Source organism: Dromiciops gliroides, chromosome 2 (genome assembly GCF_019393635.1).
Source record: "Dromiciops gliroides isolate mDroGli1 chromosome 2, mDroGli1.pri, whole genome shotgun sequence".
Taxonomy (NCBI): Eukaryota; Metazoa; Chordata; class Mammalia; order Microbiotheria; family Microbiotheriidae; genus Dromiciops; species Dromiciops gliroides.
The window spans coordinates 604,353,826-604,379,018 of NC_057862.1; the positions used below are offsets into that span (position 1 = coordinate 604,353,826).

Here is a 25,193-nt window from a genome sequence, read left to right on the forward strand (position 1 = left end):
CTCATGGTGTGGTGACTGGATTCTTGATGGTTACGCCAACAAAACACAAGCTTCCGTAGGTCTTACCAAGCTTGAAGGCTTGGTAAACACTTAAAACATCCTGCTACACATTTTTTGCCAGGACCAACCTAGCTCAATTTGGAGATTATCACTTAGGTTTGTTGGCTTGGCCTCATAGCAATGAATTTTTCTTTTCCTAGTTCCCAAAGACCACTAAGTCATAATGGGGTTTGGGTTTATATTGGTTGAGGGAGTATTATTAACACCAACAAAATCAAAGATCTTTGACATTGCAGTGAATTGCTAAGAGGTAGGAAAAAACAAAAGACAGTCCCTGTTCTATAATCTGAAATCACTGCCAGAAATCATAGAAATTGGAGGGTGATGGTAGAATTCAGAGCACTTTAAGACTTATTTCTATGAATGCAAGAAGATATGTTTCCAGATCACCAAAAGTGAAAGGCAACATCGCTTCAGTGTTTCAGGTGCAGTTTTATGGTGCTCCGGAAGTTCCCTAGAATTTGTTACTGCAATGGAATGGGATTAGAGTGATTAGACCCACAGCATAATTTTTTTTGGGGGGGGAAGTGGCATTAGGGCCAACACATAGTTTGGAAAAGAGAGAAAATATAAATTGTGCATGCATAAGAAATAATTTTTCTAAACTAAGAATTAAGCAGTGCTATCAGATACTTCAAAGGTATGGGAAGGGAGAGGGAAAGAAGATGGAAAAAAATACCAACAATTGCCTTGGTGTATCAGTCACACACCTACTGTGTATCTTATAAGACCAGAGATGGATTTGGAATCAATCTATCAAGGTGAATGCAAAGTGTGATCAAGAAGGTAAAAGAGGAGGGCAGCTAGTTGGCGCAGTGAATTAAAGCACTGGCCCTGGATTCAGGAGGACCTGAGTTCAAATTTGACCTGACACTTGACCCTGGGCAAGTCACTTAACCCTCATTGCCCCACCAAAAAAAAAAAGTAAAAGATAAACTAGGAAGGATATGTTTTAACAGAAAATATTAAATGATAAATTTTGTTGAAAATTTAGTTTTGTACAACTTAAACTAATAGTATCTTGTTATAACCCCCCCCAATCATTCTGCTTACATTAACTTGCACATCACACAGCCAGTGTTAGTTTCTCAAGAATATTAGGTTTATTCAGCCTTGCCTTTTCATTAGTGCCTTTCCATGCAGAAAATCCTGCATGTCCATATACAAAATATTTCATTAGGATTTTTTTTTTTAATTAAAGGACTTTTTCTTCCCTTTGCTGCAATTAGTTTTTAGTGGTAAGCACCCTAAAAACATAAGTACATACGTACGTTGCTATCTTTGATGTGCTTAAATGGTACGTATCTAAAATGTTTGCCCTATAAGTAGATGTTACTCCCTTCTATAGGAAAAACATCATGTATATTCTGCCTACATTCATATAAACATGTCTTTTGCCAAGTTTAAACCCTGCCTCTATTCAATTTATTTTGTTTTGCTGAAATTCTGTGCTCATTAAAAATGTGTGTATGCATATATATGTACATGCATCAATATATAAACATACATACACATATATTTGAAACTGTTAGCACCGATCCAGGAGTTTGCCTCCAGCATCTAATCCTCGCTTTTGTTTCTTCTGTGAAATCGGGATAGTAACTCGACATTATTATCTATTTCCTAGATTTGTATCGAGGAAAGTGCCTGAGACACTTGAAATGAGACCTCTCTGGGATTTTCTTGACTAGCAGAGAAATTTAGCATATTATCTAGTCCCATCCCCTTCAATTTACAGATTTCAGAAGTATGCCTAAGAGAGACACTTGTCCACCAGCATTCTAGATCTCAAGACCTAGTCCCTGATCCGAACTCCTGTGTGTACATGTGACCTTGTCCTGTCAGTTTCCTAGGATCAAAAGTGAAAAGATTTAAATAAAAGGTACACCATTGGGTGAGTGGCTTTCCTCCATCCTTCTAAAAGATTGTGTTTTACTGATTTCAGATAAGCAAATCACTAGCAGAACAAATCCGGACAAAGTGAATGACTTGCTGATATTTCATTAGCTACTTAAGAACTGCTAGAACTAGAACTCAGGACCTTACTAAAGCCAGCCCTTTCACTTTATTCCCTCTTATGGGACTCAGTTTAGGTTTGAGTGGAATACTTTAAGCTTGAGGAAGTTATGTTTCGTATCTAGATGTTCTCCCCTTCTCAGGGATTTCTTAGCAGAAAACCTAGTTTGTTTGTTTGGGTTTTTTTTCTTTTCTTTTTTTTCTGGCTTATGTTTTCACACCTTGGATGCACCCTTTGTCTCTTCCCCTAATGTGAACCCGCCTACATCTTCATAGTTCTGTGTCCCCCAAACCCTGATATAGTCTTTTCCCCCTTTTAGTAGGTTTGCCCGTGTTTGTTGTTGGTGGGTGTGCGTGTGTCTGTGTCTGTGTGTTTATAAGGGCTTGGCTCAGAGAAAATTCCCTCCTTTATCTCCCCACCCCCGCCCCCGTGTATCCCATACGCAGCCCTTGGGGGTGGACCACACTAGCTGGCGAGTGGGGGCGGATATCTGTTTCCTAGCAACGGGAAGCTATAAGCAGAGGTCGAGACTCTGTCATGAAGGAAGGTCTCCGCCATAGCTGTTCTCCGGGATATCCACCTGCAATTAGGTGATGCGGGAAGCGGACGACTTTAGCGTGTACCGGGGTCCCTTTGACCACCCCTGCCCTCAGTTCGGGGGCATTCACCCTCCCTCCTCCCTTAGGGCACTCGATTCTCCCAGTTCCTTCCTAGCTCCTTTGCCACCACCTTCCCTCCCGGTTCAGACTCACCTGCATAGCTGTTTTCGAAAAGTGATTAGTTTTTCCCCCTCTCGTTCCACTGGAGCTGGATTATGGGAGCGTCTATGTGAAGCCAGGAAGGACCTTAGAGATATTTAGAACAATACCCCTCCCTCGCCCATCCCACTCCATTCTACAGAAGGTCACACAGCTAATTAGTGGCAGAACCAAGATTCTGACCCAGGACCTCTTAAGGTTATTCTTACACACTGTCCTCTTAAATTCCCTAACGCTCCCAAGAGAGGATGGGATTTTTCTTTCTCGTGTAAATCTCTCATATAGTACAATACACAAAAGTATTTTTAAACGCATACCAAATGCCAAGGATTGGGGATACAATGAAAACTGGCAAAAACAAACAAACAGCCCTCAGGGAGTTTCCATTTTCCTGGATGGGTGGAAACCTCGTGTAAAAAGATAAGTAACCACATAATCATTTGAGGAGGAGGGGGAGAACTGTAACCATTAAAGGGACCGGGAAAGGCTTCGCCTTGTAGGAAATGGCCCAGGTAATTTGAAGAAAGTTAAAGATGTTGCTGAGATCGGGGCGGCTAGGTGGCGCAGTGGATAGCGCACCGGCCCTGGAGTCAGGAATTACCTGAGTTCAAATTCGGCCTCAGACACTTAACACTTACTAGCTGTGTGACCCTGGGCAAGTCCCTTAACCCCAATTGCCTCACTTTAAAAAAAAAAAAAAGATGATGCTGAGAGGCGTGGGGAACAGAAGTTTAACCAGGTTTTAAGAAGAAAAAAAATTCTTCCCCCTAAGTGAATGTAACCGGACCAAGGAATGCAAAATCTTGAAAAGTCAAGTCTTGTTTGCCAAGCAAACAGAGTACGCCATAGCATATCTTATCATTGTTCTTCCTTTGTTGGGGAAATTTGTTTTTGCACATGGGAGGTATCCCAAGATTTGGAACCCGGTGTAAAAATGCTTATTTTTGTGGGTCTATTTGTGCAACATTTTGAGGGTTTTGGAACGTGTCAGGGAGGAAGGAACAGTAGATGTTGAGGAAAAGACAAATTAAAAGGAGTTTCCCCCCATGCTTGTGCTTCTTTGATAGAATCTCAGTATAAGTCCAGAGATAAATGTAGGTTTCCTTTACAGCCACCAGTGCACATTATACATCTTAAAGCAATTCTCTCCTTTGCATTTTTCATATTACTTTTGCTACTTTATTACACAATTATATGATGATTCAGCTTTATTATTTGCTGGAGCTAATTCAGTTATTTGAGAACTGATTGAGAGGTAAAATTATCTCCATTTCAACAGGTTAACCTTATCTGAGAGGTATTTTTACCAGGATGTATATATAACATTACAATTTACAAAGAGAACTATAACCAAATATTGCAAAAGTATTTGACTTGTTTTAAAGCAATTGGTTGGGGGTTTTTTAAGAACAAAAAGAATCATGTAGAAAAAATATATATTTTTAAATGTTAATGGTTTAAGATATTTATGTAAACATTTTAAACCTTTTTTAAACATAAAGAAGTTTATACAGCTAGTATAGCAAGAGAAATTTGACATATTGCTATGTTACCATTTTGCCTTGACTTTCATCTTCTTGTTTATTCATAGATTGGAAAAAAAAGATGAGCTTTCCTGGTTTTCCCTCCCTAATTTCCAAATGATATTCAATTTAAAGTAAATCAGTCCAAAAGAAGAAAAGACTCTGTCTCCAACTTCAGAAGAAGCTACTGCTGTTGAATTCCAATCTCAAGTGCTAAAATGCCTTCTGCAAGGGTATTACTTTCTTTAAAACCTCATCGGCCAATATGTATTTCTTGAGTGGTTCATTCATCCTTAGGCGTGAAATGTATTATTTTTGATTATCAAGGAGAGAAGATGGCTAGGTTTCTTTGTCATAATCAACTTGTTCTTCTATAGTTACAAATTGACCCTAAAAGTCATGAGATTAAAAAGAAAAAAGAAAATAATTGGTGGATAAGTGACCTATGAAAGTTTTCTAAAATGGTCTATCCATATTAATTTTTTTTTGTTGTTGTTGTTTGTTTTTGTGGGGCAATGGGGGTTAAGTGACTTGCCCAGGGTCACACAGCTAGTTAAGTGTCAAGTGTCTGAGGCCGGATTTGAACTCAGGTACTCCTGAATCCAGGGCTGGTGCTTTATCCACTGTGCCACCTAGCCGCCCCCATCTATATTAATTTAAGGTGTTAAAGCTCCAATGTCATGGACTTAGCTTTTTGTATGTCATGAACCCCATTGGCAGTTTGGTGAAACCTCTGGACTCTTTCTCAGGATAATGGTTTGCTACCTCCACTCATAATTGAAGGAAATGCTAAATTTCTGTTAGGGGTTTTTCCCCATCTCAAATTCACAGACCTCCTGATGACCTTCTGAAATCTAATCATGTGGATTTTTGATAGACTAGATGTGGACTAGGGAGTTTGACATCTGTCTTCATGTAGTTTATTTTTTTGGAAGAAGCATTTTCATTTAAAAATTTAGATTAGATTTTTTTTAAAAAAAGCATTGATTTAAAAAAAAAAACAACCTGACAGTAACACGAGGTATTGGTGAAAAATTATAATGGATAATAATTTGATAAATCATGTTATAATAATAAACATATAACTAATATTTATATAAATAAACTATAAATATGCAAATTGTAATTTATTAATTTGATGATAATAAATATAAAGTACCATAAAAATCCTCTTACAGATAAGAATTGGTGGGCCCAGAAAGTGAAGATTCCATTGAAGGAATCTTTATTTGAGTCATTGACTTGAATAAACCACCAATTTTAGACTTCAAATTTTCAGGGTCTTACTAGAAAATAAACTATTTCAAAACATGTTACTCAACAGGAGTCACATATGCTAAGTTGGAATTATTATCCATTCTCAATTAGAATGCTATTACTACTTTATCATTATGTATATATTAATAAAGAGAAAGTATCTCCCAAAAGGTAAACCACATTATAGCATGATATTTTTCTAATATTCATAGAAATTCAATAATCAAATGTGGGGTATTGAGATAAATAGATCTCGACCTTACTTCCTTTACTTAGGTATAAGATTGACAGAGATATTTTATATGACAGCTCTTTGAGGTTCTAGGGACAGAAGAACTTTATAAATCCAAAATGATCATAGTATTATAGTATAGTGGAAAGAGTTTTTGACTTGGAGTCAGAGTAGCCTTCTTGGGCAAATCACTTAACCTTTCTGAGACTCAAATTTTCTCATCCATAGAATGGAGAAAATAATATATGCACTAACTACTTCACAGTGTGATCCTGAGGAAAACCCTTTATAAGTCCTAATGCTCTATCAACATGTGAACTATTCTTTGTGTCCCAGAACACTTAGGATGTGAATTCATTATAACAGGGCATGTGCATCCTAGTCATTTGTGGCTGGAATAAAAACCAGTAATATGGCAAATGATGAAAAGTGCCGCATTCTGAACTAGCACCAAAATATGATAGAGTCCCAGGGGCACAATAAAACTGCCCTCCAAGGGTATATGAATCTACTGGTCAGTTCATCATGATGATATTTTTGATATTTTGATACCTTTCTCACCCCAACCCCCACTTGCAACCCAATTTTTACTTTATATATACATTTGTTTATTTTTCTATGTATGAGTGTATGCTTAGCATAGCATTTACAGCTTATTAGTATTTCAAAAGTTAGGGCAATTCAAGTAGTTATACCACAATTGGTATAATTCATAGAAAGGTAAAAAAAAAAATGCCTAAATACACAGTGACCTGTACTCAAGATCTCAGCTGTAATCCTAACTTTCTGGGGTTTTTTTTTTGGTGAGGCAATTGGGGTTAAGTGACTTGCCTAGGGTCACACAGCTAGTAAGTATCAAGTAAGTGTCTGAGGTCAAATTTGAACTCAGGTCCTTCTGAATCCAGGGTGGGTGCTTTATCCACTGCCCCACCCCCTTATTCTGTCTTTAGCCATATATCTGAAAATAATGACAACTGACTAACATTCATAGATTAAGTAGTTACAAGAAAAATATAAATTACAAAACAATATTACTTTATTTTATCTGAGTTTAAAAAAGCTGTGATCTAGGAATCAAGGGTGGTTTTCAGAAATCAAGTCTCCTAGAGATTAAGTGATTTACCCAACAGCTACTGTGTCCAAGTCAAAATTTGAATTAGTATCTAACATTATCTGCTATTATCATGTTGCTCTTGTATTTACAGGAAAAAAAATGATGGAGGAGAAAAACATCAGGGAAGAAAGGGTACATCTAGGTGATTAGATTTCATTCCATCTTTCCTATTCTCAAGAGATTACAGAGTCACAGAGCTAGAGTAGACCTGAAAAGCCATCTAACCAATTCCTTTATTTTAGAGATGAGAAACTGAGGGTCAGGGAGCCAAACTGAATTCTTCCTTCTCTTTACTGCCAATTATCAAGGTTCTTCTACTGATGATATCCACTCCTACCCCCCATAACCAAATCCCCACAAGCTGGCAGGGAAGAAGAAATGTTCCTTGCTTACATGTCATTTTGATGAAAGAAAAAGATGATAAACTTAAAAATGGGGAAAGGAAAGTCAGAATGAAAGATAAGTAAGGGAAATGTGAGGTACTAAAGAATTAAGAGATCACATATCTAATTCCCTAAATAAGACTCTAGAGTTCCTGTCTAATAAAATTAGGAAAAATAATAATGATGATGCCTTTCATGTGTATAGATCTTTCTAGTTTGCAAGACATTTTCTGGTACATTTTCTTATGTAATCTTCACACTGATCTTTCATGATAGGTAAGATTTTACAGATAAGAAAATTTGCGCTTAGAGAAGGTATGGCTTATTATAGATTTTGTTACTGGCAGAAGCCAGACAGTGCTAGAATCTGGGTGTGCTGAGTTTTCCAGTCCAATAAATTTTTCCTTTTGCCATGCTTTTCCCCAAAGACCAACAATAAATTATATGTAGCTCTCTCTCCCTCCACTTCTTTCATTCACTCATCAATCTTTTTTTTGGCACTCTGGCTTTGGACTTGATTACTTAACAAAAACTACTATCTCCAAATTTCTCCATGAGCTCTCTTTAAAAAAAAAAAAGAATTTAAAATTACATATATTTTTTCAGTCAACAAAAATTCCCCTCTCCTTCCCATCCAACCTAACTGTCCCTCCCCATTGAGAATGAAAGAAAAACAAAATTCCTGTTACAAATATATATAGTTAAACAAAAAGATTTTGCACATTGTTGTCCAGTCATTTCATATGCCTTTCCCTTCACGACGCCACTTTTGGCGGCTTTCTTGGCAAAGATACTGAAATGATTTGTTATTTCCTTCTCCAGGGAATTCAGTGGATCCATTTTGTCAGGCAATCAGAGGTTAAGTAACTTGAAGTGTCTGTGAAGTGTCTGAGGTTGGATTCGAATTCAGTTCTTCTTGCCTCCAGGACCAGTGCTCTGTCCACTGAGCCATCAGCTCCCATAGATGATGATGATGGATGTTGTTCAATCTTTTCAGTTGTGTCTGACTCTCCATGACCCCTTTTAAGGTTTTCTTGGCAGAGATACTGCAGTGGTTTGCCATTTCCTTCTCCAGCTCATTTTACAGATGAGGAAACTGAGGCAAACAGGGTGGTGTGATTTGCCCAGGGTCACACAGGTAGTAAGTGTCTAAGGATGGATTTGAACTCAGGAAGATGAGTCTTCCTGACTCCAAACCCAATGCTCTATCCACTGCAGCACCTGGCTACCCTAATTTCCCCACTGGCCATGTTAAATTGTTGTTGTTGTTTTTTTATTCTGCACTCTTGAGTCCCTCACCTGGTCTGTCAGAAGGTAGGTCAAATGTTTCATCAATAGTCCTCTGGAATCACAGTTGATCATTATGCTGATCATAGATGTTTGTCTTTACCATATTGTTGTCATTGTGTAAATTGTTCTCCAGGTGCTGTTCGTTTCACTCTGCATCTGTTCATACAAGTCTTCCTGGGTCTCTCTGAAACTGTTCCCTTTGTCATTTCTTAAAGAGCAATAATATTCGGGGCAGCTAGGTGGCGCAGTGGATAGAGCACCAGCCCTGGAGTCAGGAGTACCTGAGTTCACATCCAGCCTCAGATACTTAACACTTACTAGCTGTGTGACCCTGGGCAAGTCACTTAACCCCAATTGCCTCACTAAAAAAAAAAAAAAAGAGCAATAATATTCCATCACATTCATATAGCATAACTTGCTCAGCCATTTACCAACTGATGGGCACCCATTCAGACTTCCATCCTTTGCCACCTCAAAATGAAGTATAAATATTTTTTGTACATCCTTAGTTAGAATTTGCTCAGAACTAACCCCTCTCTTAATCTTCTCTTTCCTCCAATAGTCTCTTTTCTTCTTTCCTTTCTACTTCTCTGTTAAGTGAAATGTATTTCTGGATCCAACTCTATATGTGTATGTGTGTGTATTTTTCTCCCCTTTAACCAGTTCAGATAGGGAGGTTAAAATATTAGCTGCTCCTTCCCAGGCCCCCCTCTTTGTTTATATATACTTGTGCACTCTGATTATGTGAAGTAATTTCCTTAACCCTTCTTTCCCTTCCCCTCTAGTATGTTCCTCTTCCCCTCTCTTTTCTTCTCTTAAGATCTTATCTTAAGGTCATCAAGGCATAACAGAACCAGCTTTGTCTAATTAGGTTCCTTCTGTGTTCTTTGATAATGATGGAGGTTCAGAGGGGACATGTGTCATTTCCCCATATTAGATTTCAAACTATTTATACTTGTTTAATCCTTTAGAAGCAAGGGGACCCACCAACAGACCATTGCCGGAGTCCAGGTATGAAGTGATAAAGGCCCGTGCCTGGATAGTAGCAGTGTCAGAGAGAGAAAGGAATATCCAAGAAATGTTGCAAAGGTGAAATTGAGAAGCCTTAGCAACAGATTGGATATGGGGGGGGGGGGCCCCGAGGGGGTTAGAGAGAGTAAGGAATTGAGGATAATACCTGGGTTGTGAGCCTAAGGGACTTGGAAGATGGTATTACCATCCACAGTAATAAAGAAAGTGGTAGTGGTGGTGGTGATGGTAATTTAGAGGGAAAGATAATGAGTTTTGTTTTGGATTTGGGGAATTCAAGATGTCTATTGGACATCCAGTATGTGGTATCTGAAAGGCATTTGAGATTGGAGGTCAGAATAGAGGTTGGAGCAGAATAGGTGGACTTTAATCAAAGGACAGCTAGATGGCACAGTAGACAGAGTGCTGGTCCTGGAATCAGGAAGACCTGAGTTCAAATCCAGCCTCAGACACTTACTAGCTGTGTTACCCTGGGCAAGTTACTTAACCCTGTTTGCCTCAGTTTCCTCATCTTTAAAATGACCTGGAGAAGAAAATGGCAAACCACTCCAGTATCTTTGCCAAGAAAACCCCAACTGGGGTCATGAAGAGTCAGAATGACTAATTGACTAAACAATGACAAAAACAACAGAAGGCTACTGCTTTTCTCATCTGCAGTCACTTAGCTGAGTAGCCCTGCTGGTTCTGAGTGACTTCCTTTCTCTTTAGTAAGCTTCCCTTTATTCAGGAATTTCTGCCCCGGTTATTCCTCTTCAGGCTTCAGATTGGGCTAGAAGTTGGAACTGAGGCCCTGCTGTGCTCCTAGGGTAGGAATCACATTGTTTGCATGTTCAGAAAATTTTGTTTCTCTTACTCTATGTCCTGTGACCGACCACTCTATACCCAGAACACTTCCCTTGGGTGCAGGTTCCCTTCCACTGTCCACTTGGAGCCCCTTATATTGCTTCCTACTTCTCCACCCTCTTGGCTCTGTCTAGCAATGACCTCTTAATTGTAAACCTGATCATCTTTTCTCATCCTAATTCTTCTTGACCTCTCTGCAGTATTTGAGGCCGTTGATCACCCTCTCCTCTGGAACACTCTCCCTTCTCTGGGTTTTTGGGAATCTTCCGTCTTGGCTCTCCTCCTGCCTATCCAATTTCTCCTTCTCAATATGCCTTCATAACACCATTCATAATGCCCACTGATCTCAAGGCTCCATTCTGAACCCCTTCTCTTCATTTTCTATGCTCTCCCCTAGTGAACTCATCAGGCCCCATGGGTTTAATAGCCATCTCTACGTTGATGACTCTCGGATCTATATATGCAACCCTAACTTGCCTTTCCTGAGCTCGAGTCCTGTATCTCCAAGTACTGATTAGACATCTCACACATGCTCCACAGGCATCTCAGATCCAGCAGGCACAAAACAGAACTCATTACCTCTCCCCCGCCACCCTCCCACCAACCTTCCCTATTGCTGTCAAGGGCACCACGGTCCTTCAGGTCCAGGCTGTTAAACTTGGTCATTCTTGATTACTCACTTTCACGGACTCCCCATATCCAGTCAGCTGTGAGATACCATCACTTAATGCCTCCGTATCTTTACTTGAGTCCCCTTCCCTCCACTAATACAGCTGATATTCCGATTCTGCTTCTCATTGCCTCTTGGTAGACTTTTGCCATTGCCTATTAATTAACCTTTCAAAAGCACAGGGTCTATCCATGCCATTCCCTACTCAACAAGCTTCAGTGACTCCCCATTCTATCAAGGATCAAATATAAAACCAAATATAAATGTCTGGCCTTCACCTTTTCCAACTTTATTTCACATTACTCTCCTTTACGTATGTTAGGGTCAATCCAAACTGGCTTTCTTAGTGTTCTTCATTCATTTCATCCCATATCCCTTCTCTGGGCCTTTCTTCCTTGTGCCTGGAATTCGCTTTTTTTTTTGGGGGGGGTGAGGCAATTGGGGTTAAGTGACTTGCCCAGGGTCACACAGCTAGTAAGTGTCAAGTGTCTGCGGTCAGATTTGAACTCAGGTCCTCCTGACTCCAGGACCGGTGCTCTATTCACTGTGCCACCTAGCTACCCCTGGAATTCACTTTTTCCTTCTTTCCATTTCCAAGAATCCTTAGTTCCCTTCAAGACTCAACCCAAATGGCACCTTCTACATGAAACCTTTTCTGATCTCCAGCAAATTGCCTTTGATCTATTTTGCCCATGCCCAGATATGTATGTGGTGTCTACCTCAGCTAGGTAGTAAGCTGTTTGAGAGCAGGGACTGCTTCACTTCTGTCTCCCCATCCTCTGGTGGGACTTGGCGCATAGTAGATGCTTAGTAAATGCTTGTCGATTGATATGCTGTTATTACTCCACACTATGATCACCTTAGCTATAAACGTAATGATCACACCACCTTATCTTTATACGGCTGCCTTCTTCCTAAGAACCCAAAGCATCCTCATAGTTAAGGTTTCCTTTTGTCCTCACTGCGTCCTCTTGCCATAAAACCAATGGAAGGGAAATTATCCACATTTTACCAATGGAAATTTTAAAACGAACAAAAAAATGAGATAAAAAGTAAAGTATAAGCAAATGTTTCTTGCAAGGAAAAACAATTATGTAGTCTTGATTTTAATATAAAGATTAGAAGTATCTTTGGGGAGATTATTGTTTTGGTGATGATGTCAATTTGTTTAAATATGTGTTCTCTCTCTCTCTTTCTCTCTCCCCCCCCCACACATACACACACTCTCTCTATATATAGATATATATACACAGATATACAAACATACATATATATACCATATTGTCTATATATATGTATATATATATAAAACTGAGAGAATAATCTCCCAAATATATTTCTACACTTATATATACATATGTGTAACTAATCTATTTTTATTACTAGAAAGTAAGAATTAAAGAACCAGTAGATCAAAGAGAATTATGGTGGCGGACAACACTAAAAGTATGTATATTTCAATTTTTTCCTTATTATTTTTTCCTTTTTGTATGAAACTGCATGAAAGGAGGAACCATTCATACCTATCCATCATATTATAAACTCAAAATTGTAGTAAAGCCATAGGAATTAGAAATATAATTTTAATTTTTCAAATAAAACTCTGAAAAGTGCAACAAATCAGCAGCATAAGAGGCATCACCATGACACCCACAGTTTTATCCTGGTGCTTGATATTTGAGTGTAATGGGGAGCTAGAGAGGGGGAGTACCCAGAGATCCCAGAAAAGGTAGCAGAAAAGCCTACCCATTTCACTTATTCAGAATACCTGACCTCTCCTCCACATTGGCTTCAATGCCATTTCCTCCTTATAAATCCCTTGATGACCCCATTCAGTCTCCTCCTTCCCCAGAATTCAGAGGAGACCCTGAAAGTTTGGAAGTTTGGTGGTAGTGTCCCCTAAGAAGTTGTATTTGAAAATAGGCTAGTTTGGTGGGGACCTAGGGTGAAGGGGTGAGGTACAGTGACACAGCCAGATTTGTAGGATGGGAAGCAGGGTTCAGAAGGAAGGGAAATGGGAAAAGACCTTGGGAGTTGGCAACACAACTTTAGGGGTCAAAGCCTGAAGAACCTGGAGAGATCAGGATTGAATATTGTGACATTAATTTGTGCTAGTGTATGTGTGTGTGTGTGTGCATATAATTGCTAGTATATATTTTTTTTTAAAAGAGAAGCTTTTAATAACAGCTGAATTAGAGGAATCATCTCTAAGGAAAATATAACACAAAGGAAAGGAATATAAAGAATTGGCCACTAATGAATTTCTTTACTACATGAAAGAGAATTTTGATTCCTTAATTGTAGGACCGGCTTCTAGATGCAAAGCAAATTTGTGAAGACTGGCTTTACAACATATTAAGATGACAATGCTTCCAGACTATAATATAATAAAAAATAGAGAGAAGCTAGTGTTTAAGGAGAGGGTATTTTACCCTAAGTTTTGTTCATATTTTGTTGTATGGTCTTTTTGGTTTCTCAGATTGTTTTAGTGATTGTTAACAGGATCAGTTCCCAGTACATCAAGACCTGTAATTTTCTTGGATATGGGTCACAACCTGGGGCTTAGTGAATCTAAGTGCCTTGCCCATGATCACACAGCTAATAAATGTTAGAGGTGAGATTTGAATGCAGGTCTTCCCTACCCCAAAACCAGCCCTCATCTTCTACTAAAGGTTGCCTGGAAGGGTCAATTCCTTCTGGAGAGCCAAGAGCCCTGGATTGCAGAAACAATCCCTACCTCTCCTCTTCACCTACCTGACTTTGGACAAAGAGGGCCCACTGGAACAAAAATTTTGGTTTTGTTTTTGTTTTATGATGGACCTAGAAACACGGAGGCAAAGTTGCCATACCCATCCATTAGATTGATCATATGAAGACAAATACATAAGTAGAAATGGTTGACACAGGTCCTCTCTGCTCATTCCCCTGGAGAGGGCACAGGTTTAATATGGAGGATAGTTTTTTAGTGGTAGAATGGGGGTATCAGAGGGCACAGCGTAGGGTAGGATAGAGTAGGATGGGAACATGGGAGGGGCAGCTAGGTGGCACAGTAGATAGAGAATTGGGTCTGGAGTCAGGAAGTTCTGAGTTCAAACCCGGCCTCAGATACTTACTAGCTGTGTGACTCTGGGCAAGTCACTTAACCGCTATTTGCCTCAGTTCTTCATTTGTAAAATGGGGACACCCTGGAGAAGAAAATGGCAAACTGCTCCAGCATCTTTGCCCAGAAAACCCCATGGACTTGTCCATGGAGTCACAAAGAGTCGAATAGGACTGAACGACCAAACAACAGCAATGAGGGAGCTGGAAGAGATGGGGCTGATATGGATGGGTAGGAGGGAGCTGTAGTAGGTTTGAACAGTGGTCAGGGAAAGGAATTTGGGCTTAGACAACCTACCCATCAGAATCCAAGGGATGCCGAGGGAAGTAATAGGAAAATGGAATGTTGTGCTCTTCACAGTAGCAATAATCACATTAACTTTAATAATCCCTGAGCAAGAGGTGGAAAGGGGGAAGGAAGGATAGCACATAAAAATCTTGGTCCAGGGCAGATGGAGAGTCTGCTGAGCTTGCTTTATGGTCAAGACAGGGGTATGTGAAATTAGTCAACAAGCATTTATTTCTGTTGACTATGTTCCAGGGGCTGTGGAAAGTGCTGAGAATACAAATAAAGGCCAAAAGACAGTTCTTGTCCTCAAAGATATTATGTTCTGATGGGGGAGATAAAATGTAAATAATGAGGCCCATATAAGAGATATAAAAAGTAAATGGAGGGGCCGCTAGGTGGCACAGTGGATGGAGCACCGGCCCTAGATTCAGGAGGGCCTGAGTTCAAATCCAGCCCCAAAGACTTGACACTAGCTGTGTGACCCTGGGCAAGTCACTTAACCCTCATTGCCCCACCAAAAAAAAAAAAAGTAAATGGAAGGCAATCTAAGAGGGGAAAGTATTCACAGCCAGGGGAACCAGGGAGGGTCCCCTACAGAAGGTGGTTTTGGAGCTGAGTCTTGAAGAAAACCTTGCTGGTTTTCAGTCAGCTCTGCCCCAAGACTCACTCCAGTGTTAAGGAGAGTTTCTCCTGCATTGTGAGGGAGTTCAGGAGGGTCATTAGACTTGGACCAGTGGCAAAGGTGGAGGGAAAGTAATAGCAGGGCAGATGGCCAGTCCCTCCTCCTTCCTGATGGCCCCTGTGGGGTTTGGTGGAGTACTGGACTCCAGCGATGCTACAGGTTTTTTGCAATAAGAAATATTCAGAAATAAAATAAACAGGGTCCAGCCACCCTCAAAGTCTAGTTGTAGTAAGAACGTTTGGGCCATATTGCAGTGTTTCATTAAAGTACTTCATTAAACTTCATTAGGGGGGGCAGCTAGGTGGTGGAGTGGATAGAGCACTAGCCACGGATTCAGGAGGACCTGAGTTCACTTGACACATACTAGCTGTGTGACTCTGGGCAAGTCACTTAACCCTCATTGCCCCCCCCCCCAAAGTTCATTAGAAATGAAGATGCAACCCAACTACAAGATGATATCAGAATCAATGTTGCTTTTCAACAGGAAACTCCAATACCAGGCACCTACACAGTGCGAGACTTTCTTGAAGAATCCCGCTTAAACCCAGTGAACAATACGTACAATTTTAAAAATGAAGGCAGAAGCAAAATGTCTCTTATAGAATTGAAGAGGGATGTAACCCTGCCCGATACACCTAAGTACGTGCCTCCTAATTTCGTGGACCTGGTCAACAAGCAGATGGCTTCTTACTCATTCAAAGACACCCCAAGGCAAAACCCCAGCATGCTGTGTCTCAAAGATCAGGTAAAGCTCTATCAGCGTATTATCTCTTGTTTATGAGATTTTTATCTGTTTGTTTGGTAGTATTTTATTTTCCAATTACATGTAAAGATTGTTTTCAACATTCATTTTTGTAAGATTCTTAATTCTAAATTTTCTCCCTCCCTTTCTTCCCTCCCCCATCCCAAGACAGCAAGAAATCATACACACACATACACACACACATACACATATATATGTGTATGTATATATGTATACACACACATACACACACATATATATATACAATCATGTTATACATATTTCCATATTAGTCATGTTGTAAAAGAAGAATCAGAACAAAAGGGAAAAACCACAAGAAAGAAAAAATAACAACAAATAAAGGGAAAATAGTATACTTTGATCTGTATTCAGACTCCATAGCACCTTTTCTGGATGTGGAGAGCATTTTCCATCATAAATCTTTTGGAATTACCTTGAATCATTGTATTGCTGAAAAAGAGCAAAGTCACAGTTGATCGTCACACAATGTTGCTGTTACCATGTACAATACTCTCCTGTTTCTGCTCACTTCACTCAGCATCAGTTCATGTAAATCTTTCCAGGTTTTACTGAAATCCTCCTGCTCATCATTCTTGTAGCACAATAGTACTCCCTCACATTCATATACCACAACTTCTTCAGCTATTCCCCAATTGATTGGTATCCCTTCAATTTCCAATTCTTTTTTTTTTTTTTTTTGGTGAGGCAATTGGGGTTAAGTGACTTGCCCAGGGTCACACAGCTAGTAAGTGTTAAGTGTCTGAGGCCGGATTTGAACTCAGGTCCTCCTGAATCCAGGGCCAGTGCTCTATCCACTGCGCCACCTAGCCGCCCCCAGTTTATTTTTCAGAAAGGATTTGTCAAACCTTGTCAGGTAAAATAACTATATGCACCTTCTTGATTTTTTAAAAGCTATATTTGAATGATATAAAAGTAGCTGCATTGTATATGTGTGTGTATATATATATGTACATATATATGTATATATCTCGTATATGGTATATACAGTACTATATATATATACACACACACTGTATAACTTATGTACAAATGCACATGGACGTGTGTGTATATATACATACACATATGTATACACACATGTAGATTTGTTTCTATCAAGTTTTTGTCATGCTTAAAGCTTTATAAATCATTTTTCATACATTATCTTGTTTAATCCTTACAACAACCCAATGTGTTTGGTCTTCTTATCATCCCCATATTACAGGCACAGGCACAGGGTAGGATACAAGATATGTATATGATATAACTCTCTAAAGGAGCTTACCATCTTAGTGAAGAAACAAATGTGAAACAAAATGATCATATAAAATAATACATCATTAAGTACTTAAGGGAGAGTATTAATGCACAAGTAAGGGATGAAGGACTCATTGTGGGTAGATATGATCAGAGAAGGCTTCATGGATGAGGTTGAACTAAAGCTGAATCTAAAAGGATTGATAAGATTTGAAAAGTGAAGAGCGGAAGGGCATTCCAAGTAGCCCAGTATGGACAGAGAAATGGAGTCAGGAAGAGACACTAAAAAACTTAATCTTTCTGTGTTTCATCTTTGCCATCGGTCAAAATGAGAATAATAAAATATCATCCCTTTCAACTTCATTGGGAAATTCTTAAGATAAAATGAGATGATAAATGTGAACATGCCTTGCAAATAAAGATTCAGTATAAATAGAAAATATTATGATTAGTAAAATGAGCTAGAAACAAGTGAGAACTCTTTCTGAGTTATATATTATCATATGTATAGAATGAGCTTAGGGCAGATAGGTGGTCCAGTGGATAGACTACTGGCTCTGGAGATGGGAGGACCTGGGTTCAAATCTCACCTCAAATTAGCTTTGTGACCCTGAGCAAGTCACTTAACCCTAATTGCTTTAAAACACCCGGGACCATTTCCAGTCGTCCTGATATATATCTTGCCACTGAACCCAGGTGACTCTAGAGGAGAGAGTGAGGTTGGTGACTTTGAAAAAATCTCCCTCACTTAAATTCAATTCACGGCAAGTCACTGTGATATCATGGTCCTCTTTGAGAACAAAGGACAAACAACAACATTATAGAATGAGCCTACTCCTTTATATATATATATATATGTATATATATATATGTATATATATATATAAGAATTTGAAGGGAATGTTAAATATTATGGTAAATAATAATATTAAAATAGAGTTTATGACTCTTTAGGATAGGCAATATCCATTGAGGTGCCAATGTAGAACAGCAACTGCTCAGCAAATTTGAGTCTGAGACTCTGAGCCTGGGACACTAAGATATTAATTGATATGCTCAGTGTAACATATCAAGTATGAGTCAGAAATGAGACTTGAATCCCCATCTTTTTCATTCTAAGACTACCTATTTAGGATCATGTTAGGCACCAGAAATGATCTTGAAGTTAAAATGATTATATTTATTGACATTCACTTATGAATGCCTATCTATATAGTGGCCTTCACCAAAGCCCTACTTTGATGTTTCATTTTGGCTTTGAAGGTGACCCTGGGTTCTCTAGGCCAGGGCTTCTTAAACTTTTTCCACCCGTGATCCCTTTTCGCCAGAGAAATTTCTATGCAACCCCTGGCATATAGGAATACAAAATAGATATACATTCACTGTTGTCAAATTTTTCGCAACACCCCCCCCCCCACATCCAATTATGCAACCGCATTTAAGAAGCTAGGCTCTAGAGCAACAGTGACAAACTCAAATAAAAATTGGGGCCACTGAACAGTAGACAAATCCCTGTGGGCTACAGACTTACTTAGAAAACCACAGAGGAACATTATCTATGTTCTTCAGTATCTTCATTCAGCACTACTGAGTGTTACCCCCAAGGGCCTTGTATTTGACACTTCTGCTCTGGAGGCTTCAGTAGGTCCAAGTTCTATAATCTGAGAACCCTCTCAGCTAAACCTAGAGAGGCTCCTTACCAGAGTGTTAGCCACCACATGACTAATTTTTTTTTTTAATCATAGCATCACTACTTCTTAGTAAATTCCCTTAAGGGGTTTGTATTAGGTGATATGTATTAGATATGTAGGTGGGTGAAATGCCCATACTGATGAAGTCACAGAGCCTTAAAAAACTGAAGTGGGGGCAGCTAGGTGGTATAGTAGATAAAGCAGTGGCCTTGGATTCAGGAGAACCTGAGTTCAAATCTGACCTCAGACACTTGACACTTACTAGCTGTGTGACCCTGGGCAAGTCACTTAACCCTCATTGCCCCCCCCCCCCCCCAAAAAAAGCAAAGCAAAACAAAACAAAACAAAAAAGATTGAAGTACTATATAATGGGACTGGAGCTTTTAGATATTCAACTCATGACCTTTTTTTTTTTTCTTTTTCATACATAAACAACTGAATATTTTGACTTGGTTAGCAGAACTCAAAAGAGATAATAGCTTGAGTTAAGGTGAACATTTATAATTGAAAAAGTTAGGGTTTATAATAACCAAAGAAGTTTTCTTAAGAATTACCAATTAGATCTCAGATCAGTCAGTCAATACATACTTATTAAGCACTTACTATGTGTTAGGAACCGTGCTAAGTGGTAGGATACAAAAAGAGGCAAAAGATAATTCCGGCCCTCAAGGACCTCACAAGCTAATCAAATACTCATCCTATGTAATTACTGGAGAATCTAGATCAGGGAATGTACAGTTATTTACCAGTACAAATTGGGGGAAAGCAAATGACAAACACAAGGTATTTGCAATATCATAACTTCAAGCCAGGCATGGTGGTACACACCTATAACACCTCTCCTGGATAGGCCGAGGCTGGTGGATCACTTGATTTGGATTTCTAAGCTACATTAGGGCTAACTCCATTTGGGTATCGACACCAAGTCTGTCCAACTACAATATGGTGAGTCTCCAGGAGCTAGGAACAACTAGGTTTCCTAAGGAAAGGCAAACGAGGTCAGATCGGAAACAGAACAAGTCAAAGCTTCCATACCCATCAGCAGCGAGCCACAGCATAGGAGGGACTTCAGCACTTCCAGCATGGGTGACTTATGCAGACTCAGTCTCAGAAAAAAATTTTTTTTTAATTATTTCAGCATATCATATTGAGTATACTAATTGAAATTCAGGGTTGTGAAAAAGCGACTCTTCTCTTTGCATTGCGGGTTCATATATTTGATGCTGTATAGGCAACATTCAGCAATTCATTCTCCTTCCATCATTTGAGCCCATGTCACCTCCTGCAAACTCTCCTCTCTTTCTGCAAGCTTTGTTTTTGTTTCCTCTGTAGGGGAATCCTTCTAAAGCTTTGTCTGGGGAGATACTTTTTTCTTGGTTGTAGTCACTCAGAGAATGGCCTTTTTCAGTGGCACTTGGGTTGAAGGTTGATCTATTAGGCTGTGGCTTAAACCTCTCCACATCTTTCCACTTAATAGCTTTTTGTCTTAAATTTCTGAGCATTGTCATTGGGCTCTTCTATTTGCCGAATGAATATTTCTCATTTAATTTTATGCCTCGGGGCAGCTAGATGGTACAGTGGATAGAGCACTGGCCTTGGATTCAAGAGTACCTGAGTTCAAATCTGACCTCAGACACTTAACACTTACTAGCTGTGTGACCCTGGGCAAGTCACTTAACCCTCATTGCCCTGCAAAAATAAAAAATTAAAAAAATAAAAATAATTTTATGCCTCGATGATGCTCAGCTCTGGATTCAGAGCTTGGAGTCACACGGTCTATCTTTCCATGTGAGAGACAGTTGAGGAATCCTTCCTGCCTGGCCAGTTCTGGCTGAGTTCTGAAATGGCCTCAACCATCTGTGGATCCCTACTCATTCCCTGAACCATCACCCCAGTTGGACCTTCTCTCAGGCCCACCGTGGAACAGGAAACAGTCTCCACAATCCTCCCTGAGCCTCAGGTTGCCATTCTGTTTCTGGGCCCATCTTATTTCCCTTACAACAAGTAAAAGGTAGAGACAAATACAAGCTATTTGATATGTAATGTAAAACCCAGTGTGGCATGTACCCATTATAATTCTTGCTACTTGGGGGCAGCTAGGTGGCGCAGTGAATAAAACACTGGCCCTGGATTCAGGAGGACCTGAGTTCAAATCCGACCTCAGACACTTGACAATTACTAGCTGTGTGACCCTGGGCAAGTCACTTAACCCTCATTGCCCTGTAAAAAAACCAAACAAACAAAACAATTCTTGCTACTGGGAAGGCAGAGGCTAAAGGATTCTTTATATTTGTATCTCTAGCACAGTGCCTGGCACCTCCATAGGCACTTAGCAAATATTTGTTGATTGATTATTTGGTGACTAGATTGTCAACTCCTTGAGGACAGGGGTCAGGTTTTATCTCCATCATCGTCTAGCACAGTACATTTCCTATTATAAGCAGGCACTGAATAGATAAATGTTTGTTGGATAGACATTCTTCCAAAGTGCCTCTACAGCTAGGTCTCTTCTGTATTCATATAAACCCAAGGTGATTTTAGAATGATTGACCCTGAGCATCTGTGAACACAATTAGCATTACATCATTAATTACTAGGTTAATCATCAATTCTGCCATGCTTTATTTATGGTGCCCAGTTATGGCAAAACCTCTGGGTATCTGCCTGCAAAACCTCATTAGAAACATTAATTAGCTGAGACGGAGTGTATCTATGATCTACACTGCCCAATTTCTCATCATTATAGGATTATGGGAGCATAATTGTGATGGGAAGAATTCTACAGGGGAAGTCTTGCCATGGAAAACCCTACTCCAAAGCAGGAAGTTAAGCCTACATACAGTGAGCATACTGAAAATGCAACTGTGATGCATAGGGAGATGGTCTTTCTCCTAAGACTTTGTACTACTCAATGCATCATGAAAAAGAAGGAAACAGGGGGCAGCTAAGTGGTGCAGTGGAAAAAGCACCAGCTCTGGATTCAGGAGGACCTGAGTTCAAATCTGACCTCAGACATTTGACACTTACTAGCTGTGTGACCCTGGGCAAGTCACTTAACCCTCATTGCCCTGAAAAAATAAAAAAAGAAAGAAAAAGAAGGAAACAAAAGCATTTTTGCAGCCAATGCCAAGTGAAAGAGCAGAGGGGTCAGATGCTCTAGAGATGCCCCAGTCTTCATTATCACTTTTAGCAGCGTTGCCTAAAGCCCTGGCCCATGTTTCAGGGCATGTCCATGATACTTCAATACAAAAGTCTAATCTGGATTGCCGACTGTACATGAATAAACTGTTGTTTTATCATTAGGAATCAATTTTTCAGCTATAAATTGTAGCCAAAATCAGTGTTTCTTTGGACTTTGTAATAGTAAGAAAACACTAAGCCAGAACAGTGATGCAGCTGTACCTTTTAAAATTAAATTAAATTTTAAAATTTACATTTAAAATTAATCAATATCTACTATGATCATAACTGCCAATTAAAAATCTGCATCTGTGCATCTGGGGACAGAAATGTATATTTATAAAGAACCGCTCGCTATATGGTAGGGTAGTAGGTAGGGTAGTAGGTAGGGTAGTGCCAATTGTATATCGACAATGCTAGCATATCTAAAGACATACCCCTACCTATTTGAAAATCTGATTTAGGAGGGGGGGGAAGTGAATAATTTTTTAACTTTAGAACCGCTTTAATAAAAGCCCCTTTAGTACGCTTAAAGTATGACTCACTTTCCAATAATTTGACATATGTGTCCCTTTTATTATTCTCAAGGACACGATGATTTCATAAAATGCAGTAGACTTCCACTGAACAGCCATAAAGAGAAAGCATGGTGTAGTGGATAGAATTCTGGGCTTCGACCCAGGAAGAACCGGACTCGGGTCCTGCCCCTAGCAGTGGCCAAATCACTTAACTTTTCTCAGCCTCCTATTTCAAGACTTCTCTGCTATTCTGTAGAGACCTGGTGATGCAACCTGGTAAAAGGAATTCTCATGCTGATATAAATATAGATTATTAATGACACGAGATGGTATTTTAGACATTTATCTTTGAAAATGTGATTTGAAAACGTTAAATACAGCTTTCTTAAACTACTGAAATAGAAAATTAATTGCATAAGAATTATGATCTTGAGATGAAAGATTATAAATGACAGAACAAAATGATTTTAAGACCTGAGTGAATCTATTATTATTATGTATTATAATATCTCATCTATTATAATTATGTTATTATTATTAGAGTGTTGTTAATCTATGTCCATGTCTTGTAGAAAATTGATCTTTCACCCGGGCAATATGATATTGTTGAAGCACCAGTTCCCAAGTTCCTCGCCAGGTAATCATTATTTATTATCATTAAATTAATTATTTCATTTCTATAATTCTTTTCTAAAAAACTCCTTAAGAACAGCTATAATAGTTTTAAATTTTCATTTCTGCCAAGCATAATATTTCTTCAACCTTTACTATAAAAATATGAAGGAATTCTAGTATTTCTTAAGAGACAGGAATTAATAAAATGCTGGCTAAAAGAAAAGTAGGTTTATAAAATGACATGTTGCATTTTTTTTTTAAATACAGGCACTTTGTGTTCCGTTCTGCAGTTCAAAGGTTTCCAACATATTATTTTATTCCAGTGAGTACACTGTAGATAACTATTCTTTTTTTTTTTTTTAGTTTTGTTTTTTTTTTGGTGAGGCAATTGGGGTTAAGTGACTTGCCCAGGTTCACACAACTAGTAAGTGTTAAGTGTCTGAGGCCGGATTTGAACTCAGGTCCTCCTGACTCCAGAGCCGGTGCTCTATCCACTGTGCCACCTAGCTGCCCCCCATTCTTGATTTTAAAAAGAGGGATGCTTGGTTTTCAATATACAGATGATGCTTTTGAGACATTGTCATAGGAATATTAGGACTGGAAGGGACCTTAAATCTAGTCCAACACCTTCATTTTATTTTTTAAAAAACGTGAGTCCTCCCAAGGGTAGGTGACTTGCCCAAGGGCACACAGCTAGTAAGTGGCAGAACTAGATAAAGAGTCTGCTTTCCTTACTTCCAGTTCAGTGCTATTTAAAGAAAAATCCTTTGCCAATGAAGCAAATAGCAAATGATTGCTACTCTTGGATTTGATGCTGAAAATAAATTGAAGAATTTAATAAATCTTGAGTCATTTGTAGTAAAATATGAGGTTAAGACACAAAGATTATTCAAGAAATAAGCAAGAATGCCTGGTTTCTCCCCTTTCAGGAGTTTAAAAGTGATTTTTCTGTCTCTTAAAATTCCCACCAATATCAGTGAATTGTGGCTAAAATAGACAAGTTCACACTTGACACTTACTATCTGTGTGACCCTGAGCAAGTCACTTAACCCTCATTGCCCTGAAAAAAAAAAACCCAACAACTATCTCTACATGTAACTAGAAAATAATAAAATACTTAAAAAACAAAACAAAACAAAAATAAACAAGTTTTCATGAAGATTAATAGGGGTATGTGAAAAATATTCAAATGGGTAGCTCAAATAGAGGAATGCAAATAGGAGATTATAAAGTTAATAAAGCTGTAGTTTTTCTCATTTGGGGAAGAGAGTACTATATTTATCTGAATATGTATGATGTATTAGAACATCCAAGTGAAGCATAGAACAGATGTGATAAAGAAGATATGAATTCCAAGTCAGGTAAAGAGAAAGAACACAGTTGCTTTAAATAGTACCAGATCTCCTAGGATGCGCTTTGTCATAGGGCACTGAGAGAAATTGCATAAGTCATCACAGAACCACTCATGGGAATCTTTGAAAAATTATGGATCTGGTGAGGAGGGACTGAGCAGTTAGATCCATGACCAATTGATCTCTTCCCCCACACCCCCCACCCCCTGCCCCAACACTCCCCACTCTCCAATAGACACACAGACTTAGTAAAATCACACAATGTAAGGGGACAAGTAAAAGAGACAATGAGGTTTCATGAAAAGAAAGAATGTAAGGGGCAGGTCACAGAGATAAAGAAGTTCAATCAGACTTGATGGAATTATAGGGGGCTTGTTGTGGTGGTAGTGATGGTCTTTTGTTCTCAGAGAGGAACAATGACATCATTACTAGTCACTGACTAGCTACGTAACCCTCTAGCTGGGACAGTTAGGTGGCCCAGTGAATGAAGTGTTGGGCCTGGAATGAGAAAGACTCATCTTCCTGAGTTCAAATCTAACCTGACACTAGCTTTTATGACCTTGGGCAAGTC

At 39.1% G+C, this 25,193-nt stretch overlaps 1 protein-coding gene across 1 annotated transcript in view; it reads left to right on the plus strand.

The window, feature by feature from the left end:
- The first annotated feature begins 4,576 nt into the window (after positions 1-4,576).
- STPG4 (sperm-tail PG-rich repeat containing 4) overlaps positions 4,577-25,193 on the plus strand; it is a 42,329-nt gene continuing 21,712 nt past the window's right edge. The window contains exons 1-5 of the mRNA XM_043980087.1: positions 4,577-4,591; positions 12,563-12,622; positions 15,731-15,991; positions 23,228-23,292; positions 23,538-23,592. Coding sequence (XP_043836022.1) covers positions 4,577-4,591; positions 12,563-12,622; positions 15,731-15,991; positions 23,228-23,292; positions 23,538-23,592 — 456 coding nt within the window. The remainder of the gene's footprint in view (positions 4,592-12,562; positions 12,623-15,730; positions 15,992-23,227; positions 23,293-23,537; positions 23,593-25,193) is intronic.